The sequence below is a fragment of the Galeopterus variegatus genome, unplaced genomic scaffold, assembly GCF_000696425.1.
Source record: "Galeopterus variegatus unplaced genomic scaffold, G_variegatus-3.0.2 Scaffold1529, whole genome shotgun sequence".
NCBI classification, from domain to species: domain Eukaryota; kingdom Metazoa; phylum Chordata; class Mammalia; order Dermoptera; family Cynocephalidae; genus Galeopterus; species Galeopterus variegatus.
The window spans coordinates 277,175-298,295 of NW_007727640.1; the positions used below are offsets into that span (position 1 = coordinate 277,175).

Genomic DNA, 21,121 nt, shown 5'->3' on the forward strand with positions numbered 1-21,121 from the left:
GATAGAGTAAAATTTAAAATCAGGACCATCAAAAACGTAACTTAGCATACCAAAACTAGACCAAGCATTGGAACTAGAAGATGCATTATGAGGCCATTGGGTTCTATACTTGTTATTCTGTGCTCAAAATTTGGCTCTGAGCTTCCTGGTAGCTGGAACAAAATGGTTTATAGAATTGTTACAGTCTATCATAATTTTAAAATCACACCAATTATTTAGGAAAGGACATTTGCCTTTTCTGGTGCTTCCATTTTGCTTTTAAATTAGGAGATAGGTTGTATTTTAAAATAATAATAAACATGGATTTGAGAAAAAGAAAAGATTGTGAACTCTAGATATTTCTCACTTAGGCTCTTACCATAGCAACTGTTTATAAAGTCTTACTTAAAATGAATAATCAAGACATATGTCTATTTCATCCAAAAACCAAAATTTTCATTTGGCTCTAAGTAATTGCAGGCAAGTTTTTTTGAGGCAAGACATATGTCTATTTCATCCAAAAACCAAAATTTTCATTTGGCTCTAAGTAATTGCAGGAAAGTTTTTTTGATGAAAAATACACAATTTGGATGAACTTGTTTTGAACTGTTGAGAATTGGTTACTGTGGAAGAGCCACTAACTAATGAATAAATAAAGGTGTCCAGACCCATAGATTGTCCCATTTGGAAGGGTCATTAAAGATGAGCTGGGACAACCCTGCCCTATTCCATCTAATCCTTAGGTAGCTTTTCAGTATCTTCTGCTATTGGCTGTCAAACCCCTTCTTAAAAACCTCCAAGAATAGGAACCACACTATCTTGTGGGTTTACCTGTTGTATCATTAGAAATTTCTTGTGATAACTCTAAATCTGCCTACCTTAATTCATTGTAAATAAACATAAAAGTTGCGATTTCTGTTCAACCCCATATGCAGACCAAAGTTTAGCTTTCCTTGAGGGTATAATGCACCTGGGATGATCTTTGCAAAAATCCCTACGTATCTTTGACCACACATCATCCCAGATTTCCTTTCTATGTATTACCAGGCATGGTGTGTAATATGTGCTTAAAAGAAAAATCCAACTTGGCTGTGCAGAATAGTAATTAATATAGCAATTTCCTTAAATCTTTTCCATCCCTATTTAACATGCAATATTTTAAAAGGATCTTAATACTTGGAAAATGTGGTTAATATTATTTTTTAAAGATGCATTTCCTAGAATTTTCAGTATTTGCCTACATGGAAAAACACTATCCAGTTAAATTATTAAATTATAAAATGAATTTTTTCCATGCCAAAAGGTAATTTCATTTGGCTAAAGCTTTCCCTCTTACAGAGTACATGCAAATCCAGCAGAAATCACATTGTCTAGGATAGAAGAAACACCAGACGAGGGTACTTCAAAATATTTGTGGAAAAATTTGTATTCTCTTTTAATTCCATTTTTCTACAGACTTTTCGATGTAGTCTCATATAGTTTATTAAAGGCTTATCAATAATTAAAGAAGAAATTGTAATCTGCCTTTACATAAAAAGCATATGAAGTCACAGAATGAGTTTTGATATAGAAAGAGGCCTGTCTCAAGAGATGCAGCCTGGAAGAGAAGCCAGATCATGAGCTTTGGGTCAGGGAGAGCTGGGGTGGCCCCTCAGCCAGCACTTCTCACTTAATTGGCGTGTGCCTTGCCAGGTTCCTTAGCATTTCTGAACCGAGTTCCCATCTCGCAGGTCTGCTGTGCACAGTCAGTGACAAAAATTGGAAAGTGACGCAGTGACATGAGAATAGTTCAGGGATCAACAAACTTTTTCCATAAAGGGCCAGATGACAAATATTTTTTCAGTTTTGCGGGTTATATGTTCTCTGTCACCACTACTCAACCTTGCCCATATGGGGAGGAACATACATAGACAGTTATGGGTGTGGCTAGATTCCAATAAAACTACGGACACTGAAATTTAAATTTTATGTAGTTCTCATGTGTCACAAAATATTCTTCTTTTTATTTTTTTCAATTACTTTTAAATGTAAAAATCATTTTTAGCTTACAAGCCGTGCAAAATCAGGCAGTGGGCCACATTTAGCCCATGGGCTGTGGTTTGCCAAACCCTGTAATAGCTAAACATTTATTGAGCACTTACTGTGTGCCAGTCTTGTTTACGTGCTTTGAATGGATTCACCTAGCTAACTCTCACTACAGCCATTAGCAGGTATTACTATCATCTCCCTTTTACAGATGAGGAAACTGAGGCTTAGAGAGATTAAGCAACTCTCCTAAGATTGCAGCATTATTAAGAGGCAGGGCTGGGATTCAAACCCTCTGTTTCCAGAGTCCATGTTTCTAACCCTCAGCAGTATTGCCTTTCACATGTAGTGTATTTTATGTGTTGTTTACAAAAAATGTTTTTTATAAAAATAAATCACAAAATGCTGTTTGCCATTTTATAGCTAAGGTAGAAAAACTGTTACCATCTGAAAGGATGGCACCTACAAGTAATAACTATTTGCAGTCCAAAGAACTGCTGCATTGATAAATTTCCAAGAGTCAGCTAAGACTTGTTATGTAAGAGAACCAAAAAAAAAAAATCAACTTAAAAAATTTTTTCTTTTCAAAGGGAAAGAAATATGAGTTACTTTCAGGCAATAAATGAATGATTGATCCACCATAGTCAGTTGGGACATTTAAAAAGATTCCATAAAAATTATTTCAACCCAAGGAAAAATGGAAGGGGGTCTCCCTTGTAGCACATTTAAAGCAAGTTTCACCTGAGCAGGTATATGGGCCTGATCTATTATTCATGTATAATCTGTGATATTTTATGCATGAGACTGGGGTGCCTTGGTACTGTGAAAAAGGCTTGGTATTCAAGAAACCAAAGCTGCATCTCTAAGTGGCACCAAAAAAGAAAAAGAAAAGATTCTGAACCTTAGCACCTGGATACTGTGGCAGAAAGAGCCCAGAGCAAGAACCAGAAACTTGGATTCCAGTCCTGACTCTACTTCTTTATTAGCTGTGCAACCTTGGGCAAACTACTAACTTCTCTTGTTGCTTGGTATAAAAAAAGTACCTTATCTCTTTACCCCTGCAGAAGATGTGAAAGAGCTCTGGGAGTTAAGTGCATAATGTAGATATGAAGCATAGGGCTTAATTGTGTTTAATGGGGAAACAATCAGACTTAGACAATGCTGTGTTATGCTCACTTTGTGTCCCTAGCTACAGTCTTCTTCATGATAAATAATGGTAAATAACCAGACTCCTTGCTAAACACCTCAGATTTACAGCAAAGCTTTCAGGTACACAGTATCATTTCTGTTTTCCATGTGAAGGATGGAGCTCAGATAGGGCAGGTAGCTTATACAAACTCACCCAGCAGTGCAATGCCTGTGCTTCTACCTTCCTCTACAAATCTCTGATCTCAGGAGCACATGTGTAACAGTATCAGGACAAGCTTCCATAGGGACCTTCCTGAGACCTGGGCACTGTGCAGGAGCATTGAGTCCTGCCTCCTAATGCTCAGAGTTGGTATTGAAACCGACTGCTGAATCAGATCAGCTTAGATTGGGTAGTGCTGACATAGAACATCAGAGTAGCTAACATCTTCCAGCATCTACTTTGTGCATTCATTTTAGAGAAGAGGAAAATAGAAGTTCAGAAACATTAAGAACTTAGTCTAAGGTCACACAGTGTGGATAGGGCAGGATTGGAACCCAGATCCAACTGCAAGAGCCTCCCGTTCTATATTTTATGGGCATGGATATATTTCCCATTCCCCAAAAGCCCTGATTGAAAAAAAAAAAAAACACAGTGTGGATAGGGCAGGATTGGAACCCAGATCCAACTGCAAGAGCCTCCCGTTCTATAGTTTATGGGCATGGATATATTTCCCATTCCCCAAAAGCCCTGATGAAAAAAAAAAACAAAAAACGAAAAACACTTCTTATAGTCAGGACTACTCTCAAAGATTCGTTCTAAAGAAAAAAGGTGAAAAGTTTTCTTTCAGTTTCAGGGGTATCCTAAGGTAGTTGTGAAATCCGAGCTGTTCCGGCATTGGGTGGGTGAGCCCCAACTTCCTATGATTCTGTGACCTTCCCGTTTCCATGATGGATTTGGCAAGCTGCTGGACTGCTGGTAGATGTGTTGTATAATTTACTCTCTGGGTCACATCTGGAAAATCATGTACGGGGTTGCATGCTGAGATTAAATTTGCACTGGGATGCTTTGCGAGGCATACTCCATACTCTTGTCACATGTAGTTAATGAAACCAGTGTGCTCTCTCCTGCTTTTCCTCTTTAATTAGTCAAAATATGGGCACGTTTCCTTTATTCCATTGCATTTGTAAAACAAAGCAAACAAAAACAATGGTTGTTGGGAAAGAGTGCGGGAAATGAATAGAGATGGGAAGGCACAAGTTTGCGATGGTCTCCCATGAGTATATCGAGGCACAGAAGACAGGAAGTACTTCAACTACTCATTGGTACCTTTCACCTAACATGTTTCTAAAATTGAAGGAGCTGGTCAGTGTGCTAGTTGGTTAGAGCACAGCCTTGTAACACCAAGGTCAAGGCTTCAGTTCCTCATACCAGCCAGCTGCCAAAATAAAAAAAAAAATTGAAGGGCATGAATGTTCAGAAAAAAGGACAGAAAATGGCTTCATAAATTCCAATAGATTGTATTTCATACTTTAAGTTAACATGCCCTAACATTTTACCCTCAAAACAGCCTTACAAGATAGCTACATCCCATTTTACAGATGTAGGGACTGAGGCTTGTAGAGGTTGAGTGACTCACCCAAGGTTATACGGGTGATGCTGTGGAGGGCAGAATGCAAACCCAGAATTCAGAGCCCTTGCCCTTTCCTCTGTCACCTGCCACCTCAAGTTGTTGCCTTAGAAGTCAGAAAGTCACAAATGCGGGAGTGATGTGCACAGAAATACATTATAATACAGTGTGTATGTGTTCTCTACATTTTCTCAGGCCAAAAAACGGTGGAAAATACTGTGTAGGGCGGAGAATGAAATTTAAGTCCTGCAACACAGAGCCATGTCTCAAGCAGAAGCGAGACTTCCGAGATGAACAGTGTGCTCACTTTGATGGGAAGCATTTTAACATCAACGGTCTGCTTCCAAATGTGCGCTGGGTCCCTAAGTACAGTGGAAGTAAGTGCATCTGGGGCAGGTGGCCTCTGTTGGCACTGGGTCCAGGCACAGAAGTCACACTGTGTACATTTCTCCTCTCTAGTTTTGATGAAGGACCGGTGCAAGCTGTTCTGCAGAGTGGCAGGGAACACAGCCTACTATCAGCTCCGAGACAGAGTGGTAGATGGAACTCCTTGTGGCCAGGACACGAACGATATCTGTGTCCAAGGCCTTTGCCGGGTAAGTCCCAGATGGTGTTTTCTTCACTATGTTGTCCCGCTGCCAAGCTGCAGTTTGTGGTGTCCTTGATAGAAGAGCAATGGCTAATATCTGTGCACAACCTCTAGTGGTTCTCAAAGTGTGGTCGCTGGACCAGTATCAGCATCAGCATCACTTGATTCTGATACGTTATGCTGAAGTTTGAGAACCACTGCCCTGGGTTTTTCTTGACATTTTCATCCTCTGTGGGGTCTGCACAAAACCTCCCCTTGAAGATTTATTGAAACAGTTTACGCACACACTCCTTTATTATAACCTTGATGCTTAAGATTAAAACAAATGCTTCCTGACAGCAGGTTTTCTAGATTGAATAGCTGTGCTCCAGAAAGATGTCATGAGGAAAAGCTGGCCTCACTCAGATTTCTCTGCAATTTTAACCATGATCCCTTCTACCTGAGACATGCCTGTTAATTATTCTTGGAAAAGAAATTGAGAAACTTCTGGCAGACAGCAAAGCATCAGAGCAGTGATTTCTCCAGGGCTTGATACTATTTCACTGTTCTCATCAGTCAGAAATCATGCCTAACCCAGCCAGGCTCTGAGATGTTGTATTCATTTCTTGCATGCAGTCCAAAGGTAAATTGGAGTGTTTAGTCGGTAGGATTTGATTGACAGAGCCCCTGAGAGCTTCATGCACTTCCTGATCCACAGATACAGTGTGAATTTCCTTGTCAGCCCATTCCATAGCAACACATTGAGTTTCTCCTCAAAATGGACAAGAATGTGGACTCCGTTCTCCTGGTTGTCTAGCCAGTGCTGGTGTCCCTCTCAGAACTCAGTCTATACTACTGTGTTGTATTAATAGGTAAGGCAGTTCAGAGGTCCACTTTACAGACCCCAAGGCCTGCAGTCATGCTTGGCCCTGAATTCAGAGCCAGTGTTCAAACACAGTGGATTTCACATATAATCAAATTTTCCAGCTTCTCTTGAAAAATTGGAAAATGTCAGCACAGGGCTACTATTTCTCAGTGGCAGGAATAGCCTGGAGTGGTCAGTGGCTGCTGCTTCCTTAAGATGGGGCATGAGCTCTTTAATTAGATACAGTCCTCACCAGTTCCCTCCCCACCTTTTTTCATCCCTGAGTGATTTTTCTTACTACTTCACTTACTTGTAGACTAGTGCTTTTCAAATTTTAATCTGCTGATGAAGCACCTGGGGAATCTTGTGAAAATACCAACTCTCATTAAATAGGTCTGGGTGGGTCCCAAGATTCTGCATTCCTGACAGCATCAGGGATGCCCATGGCTGCTGGTCAAGGACCACATTTTAAATAGCAAGGCTGTAGACAAACTGAGTTTACAACCCTAGCAGGTTTAAAGGGTCTTCACTTTATTGTCATTTCGAATGCACGTCATTCAAAGAAACACGTTACTTGCCATTTTATAATCTCTATAATACTTACCATTTATTTCAAATGTTTTCTTTTTAAAAGCAAGCTGGATGCGATCATGTTTTAAACTCAAAAGCCCGGAGAGATAAATGTGGGGTTTGTGGTGGCGATAATTCTTCATGCAAAACAGTGGCAGGAACATTTAATACAGTACATTATGGTAAGAATCTGCTCCTAAGAACCATGAGAAGGAAAATAGTCAAAGTTTAAAAATTGTTAACCACGTGTAATACATGAAAGTATTAATGTCAAACATAAAATCAGTCTTGTTATGGTACATTATCCATCTGGCTATAAGACACCTATGAGTGAGAATTATATTATATTCCTTTGTTGCCCACCTTTTATTCCATACTTAGAGAAAGTGAACCATTCTGTGGAATACTGAATTTCTGCTAAATTCCTTTCAGGTTACAATACTGTGGTCCGAATTCCAGCTGGTGCTACCAATATTGATGTGCGGCAGCACAGTTTCTCAGGGAAATCAGAGGATGATAACTACTTAGGTGAGATGGATGCCTCCTGCCATTTGCAGGAATTCTGGCTCTCTGCAGCACTTGGCCAGACACTGCTTCCTTCCCTTTGCATGTGGAGAGCTTTCAGATGTCATGGATTTTCATAAAATAAGTTGATCGTGAAATTCATTATTTCTCCCTCATACATACACTCTCAGAATATTGATTTAAGTGTTTTGTGGTTGCACTCTTCAATACCAAGGGATTTACTCTGGGTCTTAGAAAACAGAGAGGCCCCAAGTCAAATTTTGAAAGTACATACCCTCTACGTCTAGCATAACATCATTGCTCTCATTGAGTTTTTTAAAAATTCTGTCCTGTGGGTAATTGACTTGCAAATGTTTTATTAGAGGCATTACTTGACCTAATTTTTATGTTATCAGCTCTAATCAGTAACGAACAACTGGTGGACTTATTCAGTATTTCATTATGCCTTGTCGTTCCAAAAGGTTCTATAGTGACATATATGTTTCTCAAGTCATTACTAGAATAGCCCACTTTGTTACTTTATAGATTCTTCATCCTTCTCTTACCCAGCCCAGGCACATGATTAATTCACCTCTATTCTGTATATTTAAACCATAGCACACCAGTATCCCAGTGTTGATTTTTAACAGTTTGCTCAGCCCTGTCCCACTTTAATTCATTACTCTGTAAACTGCCATTTGTGATTATGGAAACTGCCCAACTGCCATTTAAAAGAAAGACAACGGGAGTAGAGTAATGACTGAAAGAAATTTAACTGTCTGCCACCTTGTACAACTGGACTCCTCATAGCCATGAAGAGCAGCATAGCTTGCACTCAGATCTAAAGAAATCAGGGCTGTCTAGCTGGGCAGTCAATTTTTGAACAAAATCAATGTACTTTCTCTTTGACAATGTCCAGGCAGAAACTCTTATTTTTCCATCTGAATATAGCCCTTGTGTAGTCTTTGCCCAAGCATTTGGATATATTGAGTTAGTAAATGAGTGTATATGTTGAATTGAATTAGTACCTCTATCCATGTTTTGGAGTGTTTACATGAAATCCTGCATAGATAGACAGTGATCCTTTAACCAAGCATGCTTATCTAGTGTAGTATTCATATATGACTCCACTATAGCATTTCCTGCTGTGTATCACAATTCATTCATCCTCTCACTTATTTAATATGCACCAGGAACAGTTCTAGGCACACTGAACGTAGAGACCAAAAAAATAGTAAAAATCTCTGTCTTCTTGGAGCTTACTTTTTAGTGGGAGGAGATATAGACAAGAAACAACTTAATAGATAAGCAAACTATACTGTTAGAAGGTGATACGTGCTATTAGAAATTAGAGCAGCATAAGAGAAATTGGGATACCAAGGGTGGGGTGGGGACAGTGGCGTTGAAATGTTTGAATTGTAGAGAGAGGTAACAGGCTCTCTGGGAGAAGAGCATTCCAGGCAGAGGGAATAGACATTGCAAAGTCCTTGAAGTAGGAACACTTCTGGATTGTTCGAAGAACAGAGGGAGGTCAGTGTGGCTGTTGCTTAGTGGGCACTTAGGAGAGTCCTCGATGAGGCTGAGCAGGTAAGAAGACTAGATCACATAGGGCCGTGTAACCCTTGTAAAGACTTTGGCTTGTACTCTGAGAGACCTGGGGAGCTTCTGGAGGTTTTGAGCTGAGGAATGATGTGATATAATCGTATTCATGTTTTCAGAGGAGCAGTCTGGCTATTAAGTTGAGAATAGATGGTGGGGGAAGGGTATAGGGCCGAAGTAGCCACACTGGTTAGGAAGTTATCAAAATAATCCAAGAGAGAGATGCTGGTGGCTTGGCCCTTGGTGCAGTGGAGCGGTGGAAGTGGTAGTATGTGGTCAGATTTTCCATATCTTTTGGCATTGAAGCAGTCATGAGTTGTTGATGGATTGAATATGGTATGTGAGAGAAAAAGAGGAGTCCAAAGTGTCAAGGAGTCAAGAGGAGTCAGAAACTCCAAAGTTTTGGCCTGAGCAATGGAAAGGGTGGAGTTGCCATCAACTGAGATGAGAAAACTTGTCACTTATTTATCAATATGACCACTAGTGCTTTAAGGGCTGGGCTATATCTTTAAATCTTCAGCTCCTGATAAGAGCCTACACATGATAAGTACTAAGTAAATGATTGCTGAATTGTTGAATAGCCATTGCTCATGCTGTCTTTACTGACTGCCTACTAAGTGTTTAAGTGGAGAATGGGGTTATCTTGGAAATATAAATTCATCCCTTCTTTTCAAGGCCATACAGTCTTACTTGGAATTACACAATGACTGCGTCAGCTTTTAGTCACTCTAATATCTAAATAAGTGGCAACTTTATAAAACAACTAACAAAGTTCTTGGGGACCGTTTTATATCACTGGGAAATCCCAGACTTCTCCTTCCACCACTGTGCAAAATGGGTCAAGAATTTTCTTCATGCACTAGGTTGTAAATTTGAGCATGTGACTGCTGTGTCCTTACCACTTCCTAATTAAATCAAGCAGCATTGCATGCAATCTCCTTCATAAATAATTTCCTGAGAGCCAAAAGCCACATTGAGTTGTTCCATTCTTCTCCTTGAACGGGAAAAGGATTCTCTTCTATTCTTCTCCTTCTTGGAAAAATAATCTCCTTCCAAGTAGTGGCCTTAACTCAGTTCAACTTAATCAGCCCATGTCAGGTGCCTGAATTCAGGGAGGACCTCCTGATAACCTTTTATTCCTCACTGGAAGTTTCTTAATCTCCTTGTAAAAAATGAAAACAAAATTAAAGAAGATTTGTCATCTGGGACAGGCAGTCCAAGCCAGTCACAGCACTTTAATGGAATATTATGGAAAGTCACCTGTTGGCATAAGGAAATCTCTCTGGAAGCAGATGCTAAGTGTGTAAGCATGAATTGCGTGTCACAGTCCACTGAGTGTGAAAGTCAAGACCATCTGGGACAGGCAGTCCAAGCCAGTCACAGCACTTTAATGGAATATTATGGAAAGTCACCTTTTGGCATAAGGAAATCTTTCTGGCAGCGGATGCTAAGTGTGTAAGCATGAATTGCGTGTCACAGTCCACTGAGTGTGAAAGTCAAGACTTCAGAGCCTTTGAACCTCACAGTGGTTATTTAACAAGTTGGGAAGAATTTGATGTTGTCATCAAGTCTGGGGTGTGTAAATGTTTACTCTTGGTTTGGAGGAAGGTACAGCAAATGCTCTGAGAAGGTTTTAAAACTGCAGTCTTACTTAAGTACAGCCACAGTTGTTCCGCTGCTAAAGTATCTTCATCCTTATTCCTCATATTTTTTTAAAGCTCAGTCAAGCCATACTCTTTCCGAGTCTGGGGTGTGTAAATGTTTACTCTTGGTTTGGAGGAAGGTACAGCAAATGCTCTGAGAAAGTTTTAAAACTGCAGTCTTACTTGAGTACAGCCACAGTTGTTCCGCTGCTAAAGTATCTTCATCCTTATCCCTCATATTTTTTTAAAGCTCAGTCAAGCCATACTCTTTCCGTGTGTTTAGGGGAGGAGCAATTTCCAGGAGAAGAGGACTTTGTAGCAGCCCAGCTCTGATGGGTGCAATGGAAGGGAAACCAACCCAGGAAATTAGCTCCCCTAATCGCATTAGTGGGAGGTTGGGCAGTAGACTGTTGTCTTCAGGAAACTATTTGTTTCACGAGGTACTGAAGCAGAAAGTCTCCCTGTCAAAGGTCATCTTTTCATATAGACCCCTCCCTCCTGCTGGATTCAAGCCAAATTGTAACCCAGGCCACCATGTTTCTATCTCTTTAGGAGAAAAAGTAGCCATTTCTGTGATACTTATTTGTCTCTAGTGCACTTAGCCCTTGATTAATTGTGGCAATGGGAAGACAGGGATCGATTCAGTGCAAGATGAAGCAGGAATTTCATCTGATGACTTTAAAGATGTCTGGTGCCAAACCGTTTATCAGAGCAAATTATAAGAGGAGTCTTACATCATTGGAGGTCCTATCTCAATCCCTCCTCACCCTCAACTGGACTAAAGAACATGTGCAGTGAGGGGTGAAATGCCCCAAGTCAGTGTAAGCATGAGAAGAAGCCTGGAGACATTGGAAAAGGCCTCCAGAGTTAACCTAGAGTAGACCATTGCTATTTGAATTGGACCAAACTGGATTATTGCTTAATTTACAGGCTGGCATGTGACATTTCATTTCCCCCTTCTTAGTAAAACATCAGCTGGGTAGCTAGCACGCAACATAACTTGAAAGAATTGGGTGATTTTGTTGACAGCACATCATGCTGTCACCATGTAAGTGACCCGCATTAGGGAGCAGCCTCAGAATGCCTGAGGTGCCTCGGAAACAACCTCGTCTCCAATCAGTGACCCATTCAAGCTCCCGCATCTTGCATGGCTGGTGGGTCTCACGCCACAGGAACTGCAGGCAAGACGGGGCTGTCAGAGGTTTGCACTGACTGGGAGCAGTCATTTGGCTGGAAGCACTCTATTCTCCTTGTCACAAGTGTCAGGTTCCATCTATCACTCATTCTTTCAACATCATCCATTGAACACCTACTATGGTTGGGACCTTTCTTGGGCTTACAAAGTGAATTTTTAAATGGTTGCTTTACTGAAGGGAGTATGTAGTCTAGCAAAACTATTTACATTTGTAAAAATCTGAAAGCTAAACATGTTTAGTTTGTCTTTGTGTACAAGAAAAAGAATGCATGAATTTATTCACTTGTTTAACAAACATTCGTTGACTCCCTTCTTGGAAATTTTTAGTGGTGAACATCCTTTAGTGGTGACAGATATCTGTGATTAGAAGCCACCTGGCCTTGGGAAATTAATAATCTCTAAGTCATGCTTTTCTCATCCATAAATTAGGCATCTGTGATAGACCCTGCCTCATGGAGCTGTGCTAAGGAGATGGTGCATATGAAGGAGTTATGATCTGCCAGGAACTAAAACCCATATGCGCTATCTTGTTTAATCCTCATAACAATCCTATAAGAAACCCATTTTACAGAGGAAGAAACTGAGACTTAGAGAAGTTAAGTAACTTCTCCAAAGTCACACAAACAGAAAGTGGGAAGAATTGGCATCCTTACTGGTCTGACTTCAGACACCTCACCTTTAACGGCTTCACTTTAGGGCCTCCATGTAGAAAACTGCATGGCTGGCCTGGGGGTATTCAGGACTGGACATTTAAGTGTATTGGTGGGAGTGAATGGTGATACTTGAAAGATAGGTGAGGATAAGATTTGTAAAGTTATAGGAAGGTTACGCTAAGGAGTTTGAACTGTGTTCTCTAGATAGTAGGGCCTATCAAAGGGTTTTGAGCCAAAAGTTGGAAGTTTTTTTTGTTTGTTTCTGTTTCTATTTTTGTTTTTTAATCTTTTTGAAAGCTACCTCTGTTAACCATTTCAAATGAAGGCATCTTATTCTTCCCTTGAGGCCAAATGGTGTTTACATGGGTGGGGATTCTGGTGAATAAAGTGCTAGATTAGGAACAATTCAATGCAGTTAGTTCCTGATCCTGGGAAGAATAGCCCTGTGTCTGTATGGTGTCCAACTGCATGAACTTTGTGAGGTTCCCACGTCCAAGAAAACCAGGATCTTAACAGAATATTCTACTGAACCACAGAGAATATTCAGAGCTTCGTCTCAGCCCTCTTTAATCTCCACATAAGGGTACGGTACCTACTTTACCTAAATCCTCCATACTTCTACGTACACATAACTTCTCTCCTGCAGGGTGAAAGCCAACACATCACCTGCATCACAGAAAGACAGGTTAGGGTCTGGCAAATACTTAAGACATCTTGGTCATTCCCCATTCCACGACCAACATAGATATCATTAATATAATGTTAAGACATGATGCTGGTGATGAATCCTGTTCTGCATGGTTTCTCGGGCAGCTAGTATTAATTGATTGACATCAGCACCTGAGATGAAACCTATTTGCCATCCATGAGTTCAATTTCCTTGTTCCCTCTATTCACCTAAACACATGGCCTGTATATTTGAAGGGTTCTGTCACTGCCAAGATTTACTAAATCGTGCACTGATTACAAAAGGGGACCTTTCTCTAGTATTCTGATCAGGACCCAAATGTTTAATAGCTCTGATTTATTGGATATCTGTTTCTTGTTAAGCCAGACTCATTATTCAAAAAGCAGTGGTGTCAGGAGAAAAAAAAAACAAAACTGTACTTAAAATGAAACCTAAATTTTATAATAAATACTAGAGGGAAATATGTTAATTAACTTGGTTTTGGTGATTATTTCACAATGTATATGTATTTCAAATGATTGGGATTTTATCTTGAGAAATTAATCCAAAAGTATGAAAACAAGTTCATTTTATCTTATATTCAGTAAAATTATGTTTTAATTTCAATCATACCACAGCTTTTAGAATGGAGAACAAAACAATTGATAAATATTTTTGTGCAAGTTTCCAAGTCAAGTCATGTGATAGCACAGTAGTACATTCTCCACTTAAAGTTTGAATTTAAGAGTAAAAGGCGAAAGGGAGTCATCTATAGGAAAGCTTCCTGGGGGTTATTAACTTTCCCGCTGGTCTCTCTTGACCCTTTGATAAATAGTTATTCCTTCAGGAGTAGTTGTCTCATTCTCCTCATCAGTTTTTTGTCCTTTTCTTTGTTTTTATTTTTTTTCAGTTTTATTGAGGTGTAATTGACAAACAAAAATCATATATATTTAAAGTGTACAACTTGATGTTTTGAAATACATATACATTGTGAAATAATCACCAAAACCAAGTTAATTAACATATTTCTCCCCTCACATAGTTTCAATTTTTCTTCCTTCCTTTGTGTCATTCTTTCTGTCCTTCTTGTAGTGAGAACAATTAAGATCTACCCTCTTAACAAATTTCAAGTATGTAATACAGTAGCGTTAACTGTAGTCATGCTGTGCATTAGATCTCCAGAACTTACTCGTCTTGGATCACTGAAGCTTGTACCCTTTGACTAACATCTCCCCAATCCCTCTCCCTCCAGCCCCTGGCAACCACCATTCTACTCTCCGCTTGTACGAGTTTGACTGTTTTAGATTCCATAACGGGGCTAACTCTGTCAGGTCCTTGTTTGGCCGATCAGTTTGGCACTTGATTCAGGCAGTTCTCCAACATCACTTTTTCAGCTTTTTTCATCTTTTGTAAGAGCTGGAGTAGATTGATTCATTCTTTAAAAAAAGAAAGAAAGAAAAAAAGTATATAAAAGTGCTCTCTCAGAAGCTGGGATATGGTAGTGAATAAAATAGTCTTAACATCCTTGCCTTTGAAGGGCTTATATTCAGTTTGGAGAGAGAGAACAAAAACAAAGTACCGTGGTGAAAAATTATGGTGGGAAAGGGATAGGAAGTGTAGAATCTGTGCTGGCAGTGAGAGGTGATTGCAGTTTTAAAAAGAATAGTCTGTGTAGGTGTGTTAATCTTTTACTGTGGAACAAATTATCTCAACATGTGGTAGCTTAAAACAACAAAGATATACTGTCTCTCAATTTATTGTGTCAAGAGTTTGGGAGCAGCATAGCTGAGTGTTTCTATCTTGAGGTTTCTCATAAGGTTGCAGTCAAGATGGCAGTTAGGGCTGTGGTATCATCTGAAGGCTCGACTGAGGCTGGAGGATCCACTTCCCAGATGACTCACTCAGCAGCAGTTGGCAGAGACCTCAATTCTTCACTGCTGTTGCAAGAGCTTCATGGGCTTCTTGAATATTCTCAGAACATGGTGGCTGGCTTCTCCTAAAGCCAGAGATTCAAGGAAGAGGAAGGCAGAGCCACATACCTTTAGTTGAAAGTCTCACCCTGTGATTTCTGCAGTATCCTAGTGATTACACAGTCATCCCTATTTGTGGGAAGGGAGAAACAGACTGTGAATACCTGGAGGCAGAGATCATTGGAGCCATATTTGAGGCTGGCTACCACACTGGACTTCGCTGAAAATGTGACATTTGAGAATTATATTTACCATGTATTTTCAGATTTTAACATCTGTCATTCAAAGAAGACTTAACAAAGATTCAGTAGGCTCAACTAATTCTAATATACATTGAAAGCTTTGTGCAGGAAACAATTTTATAAGTGTTCAGTTCATTAGTACATACATAATCCTGTAACTGTGGGGCTTGTATAATAAACCCCAGGATGATTAGGACCCTTATATTATATTTCACTTAAGTTTTATAGACACCATGAGGGGGTAGGTGTTTTTATCTCCATTGTAGAGATAAAGAAATGAAGACTAACAGAGGGGAGGTGATTTCCTAAGGCCACACATCTGGCAAGTGACAAACCTAGGATTTGAACCCATGCCTGTTTGGCTTAGAAGTCCACGTTTTTTGCACTATGATGCTCTCTACTTATCATGGTATTATTTCATAATTCAAATAGTTAGTCATTGGCAGCAGGTCAGTAAATTCTCTTTTCTCATCCACAGCTTTATCAAGTAGTAAAGGTGAATTCTTGCTAAATGGAGACTTTGTTGTCACAATGTCCAAAAGGGAAATACGTGTTGGGAATGCTGTGATAGAATACAGTGGATCCGACAACGTAGTGGAAAGAATTAACTCCACAGATCGCATTGATCAAGAACTTTTGCTTCAGGTAAAAACTTGGCCGCATGCCCACAATCTTTTCTTCCACTTGGAATCACCAGGTCCACAAACATCCTCTCCTTTTTGTACAAACATTCCAGGTTTTGTCAGTGGGAAAGTTGTACAACCCTGATGTGCGCTATTCTTTCAATATTCCAATTGAAGATAAACCTCAGCAGTTTTACTGGAACACTCATGGGCCCTGGCAAGCGTGCAGCAAACCCTGCCAAGGTATCTGCTTTGAGTTTGAGTTTTGGGGATTTGAGGAGTTTTTTAAATCTTTCTTTTTTTTTTTTTTTTCTTTTAAAGAATAGCCAAATGCATGCAACCTGTGAACCTTTCTATCTGCTTTCATTCTCTAATCTTTCTCTGAAACTGTCTGGTCATTTTGGGCTGGCAAGTTGAATTTTTTAAGAGTTTCAGGAAATCGTAGGTTTCCTAATCCTAAGAAGTTTCATACATGTATAAAACCAAGCAAAATCAGCCCTGCCACTTTACTTTTCCAGAGACATGGTTTCAATAGTCATATTATATGTGATTTATTTTGATTCTAAATTAGGAGTTGGCAAACTACAGTCAGTGGGCCAAGTCCAGCCCACTGCCTACCTTTGTAAATAAAGTTTTATTGGAACACAGCCACACCCATTTGTTTATGTATTGTCTCTGAGCAGCTGCTTTTGCCCTGTAACAGCAGAGTTGAGTAGTGTGACAGAGATCATATGGATGGCAAAACTGAAAATATTTGCTATCTAAATCTTTATAGAAAATGTTTTCCCATCCCCGGTCTAAATAGTTTATGAAATAGATTACATTCTCTTAATAATTTTTTTCCTTCCTACTTAGGGGAGAGGAAACGAAAACCTGTTTGCACCAGGGAATCTGATCAGCTTACTGTTTCTGATCAAAGATGCGATCGACTGCCCCAGCCAGGACCCATCACTGAACCTTGCGGCACAGATTGTGACCTGAGGTGGGTCCACTGTTTCCTCATGGTCTTTGCTGCTGAGTTGTCAGGGTCTTGTGGAAGATCTTTGCATGTGAGGAGCAGGAGGAAGGGATGCTGGTTTTTAGTTTCCTTTCCTTGTGTTTCAGTGAATAAGCTTTAGCCAATTCTCCATCCCTCTGGAACTGATTATCCAAGACGTACACCTGCAGATTTCTTTTTCTCCTAAGAATTTAAAATAGCTAATAGAGTATGGCACTTGCCAAAAATGTTCTCATTTGATCCTCACAACTTGCTGGGTAGGAATTAGTATTATGATTCAGAACACATTTTATGCAAAATTTTAGCTTAAAAGTCAAAAGAAAAAGGGTGAACCTCATCCCTCAAAGTACCCATTATGTTCTATATCCATCCAGAGTGTGTATCACCTAGTAGAACTCTTATGCACACAAAAGTTGCAATGCACTAAGAAGTCATGGAAGGAACAAGAAGACAATCTATATACAGATGTCTAGATATTCAAACAATTCTGTATTTAAGAAAAGTATGAAATCTGAGGCAGGAAATACTGGGTAGGTGGAGAATTCTAAAACTTTCCCATTTGCCTGCAAGGTTGACTGTGCCATGTTGAAATATTAAGAAGCCTGAGAGCCTGCTTGTCAGTTAAATGCAGGGAAGATGACTTGCTGCTTTGTCTTCCTTTTACAGAAGAGAAATTATCAATGTAGAGTGGTATGGGAATGTATTAAGGTCTCACCATTCATAAGGAACAAAGTGAATACTTAAGCATTTTTTTTTTTTTGTCTTTTTTCGTGACCGGCAACGGATCGCAACCCTCAGTGTCGTGCCCGTACCGGACCGGGACCGGCAACGGGATCGCAACCCTCGGTGTTGCTCCCGCACCTCGCTCAGCCAGTGAGTGGCCGGTCTGTATGTGGGATCTGAACCCTCGGCAGGAGTGCTGCCGCGCTTCCCAAGTGGCACACTGTAGCAGTGCGCCACCCGGCCGGCCCAATACTTAAGCATTTTGAAGGTTCCACATTACCATGCCAATTCCTATCAAGTGGTATTGGATGCCTCTAGTCCTAGAATGCAAATTAATAAAGCCCACTTGAGGCTCAAAAAGAAATGAGAAATGCTATGATCAATTAGTAATGTCTGCCATGGGAGTCAGAAGGACAGTTTTGGCCACGAGTGCCAGTCCTGACCTAAAGGCTGTGACTTCAAAGCCTGGGATCATTCCACCCTCCCACACTTCCTCTACCCAGTGTTGCTGATCTGCTTGCTCATAGGCTTGCCAAAAAGCATTGACAAAAGTTTAGGATTAGCTTATACAGCCTCATAACTAGATAGGTGCATGTTCATGGCTAAAATTAAATAGAAGATCATGTTTATTTGTCAGTATTCAAAGTCATATCTTACTGGCTTTTACAGATAGTTAGAAAAATAAAGTTTTTCACTGAAAAACACACAGAGAAACAAATCAAGCCTAAAGAAGATATCCCGTCTTTTCTTTCTCTGTCGACTTGACAGTCATGATTTATGCTAATTATTGCCAAGTAGCGGTGTGCAAAACTGAAAGACTGGAGAGAGGATTGTTACTAATTGATCAAACTCTAAAATAGTTTTTCCCAAAGCATGTTTGTGGATCACTAGTGCCGTGACGTGATCTATGGCAAACCAGTATGTCTGAGAAAACTTACCAACCATCTCCTTCCCCATGTGGAGATTCATAATACTGATTAACATTTTGAAGGCCCTGAGAAGTTCTGCAGTATAGAGACCTGCTTAAGTGAGTAGTTCTCAAAATCATTTACTCCCATAGCCCCCCGCCCTTACACACACAGATGTGCTCACACATTCTTTCCTGAATCTCCACTTATTAACAAACGCTTTGGAATATGCTTTTCTGAAATATAGTAATTAAATGCAATTGTATTTTGTTCCCCACGAAATGAGCTAAATGAACTCAAAACCTCAAAGTTGAGATCACTGTCCAGGGAGAGAATGTGAAGCAGGGGGTAGCATTTTGAAGCAGTGCCATGACCTTTCCACAGACTCTTCAAGGTTCTCTGCTCAGATTCCAGGGATTGTGAGAACATCAGGGAAGTGCTACCTTTCCAGCCCAAGCTGCGGGTGTGTTTTCTTGTGGGGACAGGGCTCCCGCCTCCCTTACCCAGGATGGAAAATAACCTTTCCACAAGGAAATGGTGACAAAGGTAAAGAGAAGGTAGCCAAGAAATCAAAGGGCAAATGAAAGTTCCAGATGCCTCTGTTAAATTGGTCTGTACTTTTGTGCCTCATTTCCTGAAGGAAGTGAGAGTTTGCCCTGATTAAACTGACAGGATGAGATAAAGCATTGTTTCACAAGCCTTCATTTAACATGTTCCCCCAAATAGTGTGTCACTCTAACAGAAAATCTCCGTAGCCCACGTTACTTGCCTAATGGTCATCTTTGACCTGCTTTTGGGCATTACTGAGAAATTCCAAGATGTGCATGTGGCCGATCCTCCTCTTTTTTCCCCTGAGTTCTCCCCCTGGGCAGGTATGTGTGGACTAATGGTCATCTTTGACCTGCTTTTGGGCATTACTGAGAAATTCCAAGATGTGCATGTGGCTGATCCTCCTCTTTTTTCCCCTGAGTTCTCCCCCTGGGCAGGTATGTGTGGAAGATCTCTTAGGACATTGATAATCCCCAAACCACTCAATTTCAGAGCAGTAGAGGGTTAACAATCAAGAGTAAAATCAAATGAAGATTATAAGGAACTTATCCTTTCTGGATTTGTAAATCAAATCAACAAAATACATTTCAAGCGCATCCATTTAGACTATTCTATTTAGTTTAAGCATTTTATTTTCTTTTTTAATTTTAGGACTCCTGTGCTCCTGGTACATTAAAACAACCAGACAATCCATCAGCACATACTGAGCACCTACTGTGTGCCAAGAAAGTCTCATTATAGGTACTGAGGATACAAATTGGCCAAGATTTCTAGATTTAAATCTAATTTTCAAAGTGTATAACTGAGTTTTATAGAACATGGTTCATGTCTTCAAGAAATTTACAGTCTTTCTTCACAGATAATAATGTACAAAGGGTTTAGCACACTCGAAATTCACAATTACAGTTTAAATTATTCATTCTTTTATTAATTCTCAGCATATTCATTGAGCACTTTCTAGCACAGGCCCACATAAAAGAGGGTTTCTATGGTGAGTTTTAACAGCAGTCTCTGTTAGAAGAAGCTAAATGAAATGCTGGATTGCATGAACCTTTTAAACATAAAATTGCTTTTTTTGCTCTGTTGAATTCCAGTGGGGTTTTTTTTTCCTTTTTTCTTTTTGGTTGCTTGAATTTCAGATTGACTGTATCAGGAAAAAATCTTCACAAACATAGGACCTCCGGCTATCATTCTGTGACTTCCCTGTGCACTGGCAGCCATGAAAAATACATGGATATGTTGGTTTAAAATTGGATTTTAGTAACTAGCTGTGGTTTGGGGCTTCGTGGTATTTGAGTTAAGGCACAAAAAGAACTCAACTCTTCCACCAGTTGAATATAGATAAAGCATATATATTTAACAGACATGTTGTTTTCTCCCCATTATTTATGCATAGGTGGCATGTTGCCAGCAGGAGTGAATGTAGTGCCCAGTGTGGTTTGGGTTACCGCACGTTAGACATCTACTGTGCCAAATATAGCAGGCTAGATGGGAAAACTGAGAAGGTTGATGACAGTTTTTGCAGCAGTCACCCCAAACCAAGCAACCGGGAAAAATGCTCAGGAGAATGTAATACGGGAGGCTGGCGCTATTCTGCTTGGACCGAAGTAAGTTGGCTTTTACTTTAAGAGAGTCCTCTTGGATGCTGAGTCTGATTAGTCAATGGTGACTCTTTACAGGACTGCATTGAGAAGCCCCATTTAGAATGTATGGAAAAAAGAACCATGATCGATTTATAATGTCTGACCCCATACAAGCTCTGCAGAAAAAAGTGCCATGATTGACTTGTAGTGTCTGACATGGGCATAGCATGCGGAAAACTGGAAGTGGTGAAACCACTCAACCAATCCCTTTATCATACTCTGCAGGCCGTTTCCAATTTTATTTTCATATGCCGATGAGCTAACACTGACTGCAGGATAAGCCTGGTAAATAAATTGATAGCATGAAAAGAGCTCCCCAAAATAACAACTACAGTTGGTCAGGCTTGTTTGTTTGCTTGATTCTTAAGTCCTGCAAGAGATAGCATAGCCAAGCATGCTTTAGCATGCTTTATAAGAAACTCAGCAATGGTTTTATTTAATT

At 40.0% G+C, this 21,121-nt stretch overlaps 1 protein-coding gene across 1 annotated transcript in view; it reads left to right on the forward strand.

Annotated features, from left to right (window-relative positions):
• The window catches only part of ADAMTS9 (ADAM metallopeptidase with thrombospondin type 1 motif, 9), a 155,259-nt gene that overhangs the window by 49,789 nt on the left and 84,349 nt on the right, over positions 1-21,121 (forward strand). Inside the window, exons 13-20 of the mRNA XM_008577537.1 lie at positions 4,956-5,137; positions 5,220-5,356; positions 6,828-6,945; positions 7,196-7,291; positions 15,715-15,881; positions 15,973-16,102; positions 16,715-16,841; positions 20,433-20,643. Of these exons, the coding sequence (XP_008575759.1) occupies positions 4,956-5,137; positions 5,220-5,356; positions 6,828-6,945; positions 7,196-7,291; positions 15,715-15,881; positions 15,973-16,102; positions 16,715-16,841; positions 20,433-20,643 (1,168 nt within the window). The remainder of the gene's footprint in view (positions 1-4,955; positions 5,138-5,219; positions 5,357-6,827; positions 6,946-7,195; positions 7,292-15,714; positions 15,882-15,972; positions 16,103-16,714; positions 16,842-20,432; positions 20,644-21,121) is intronic.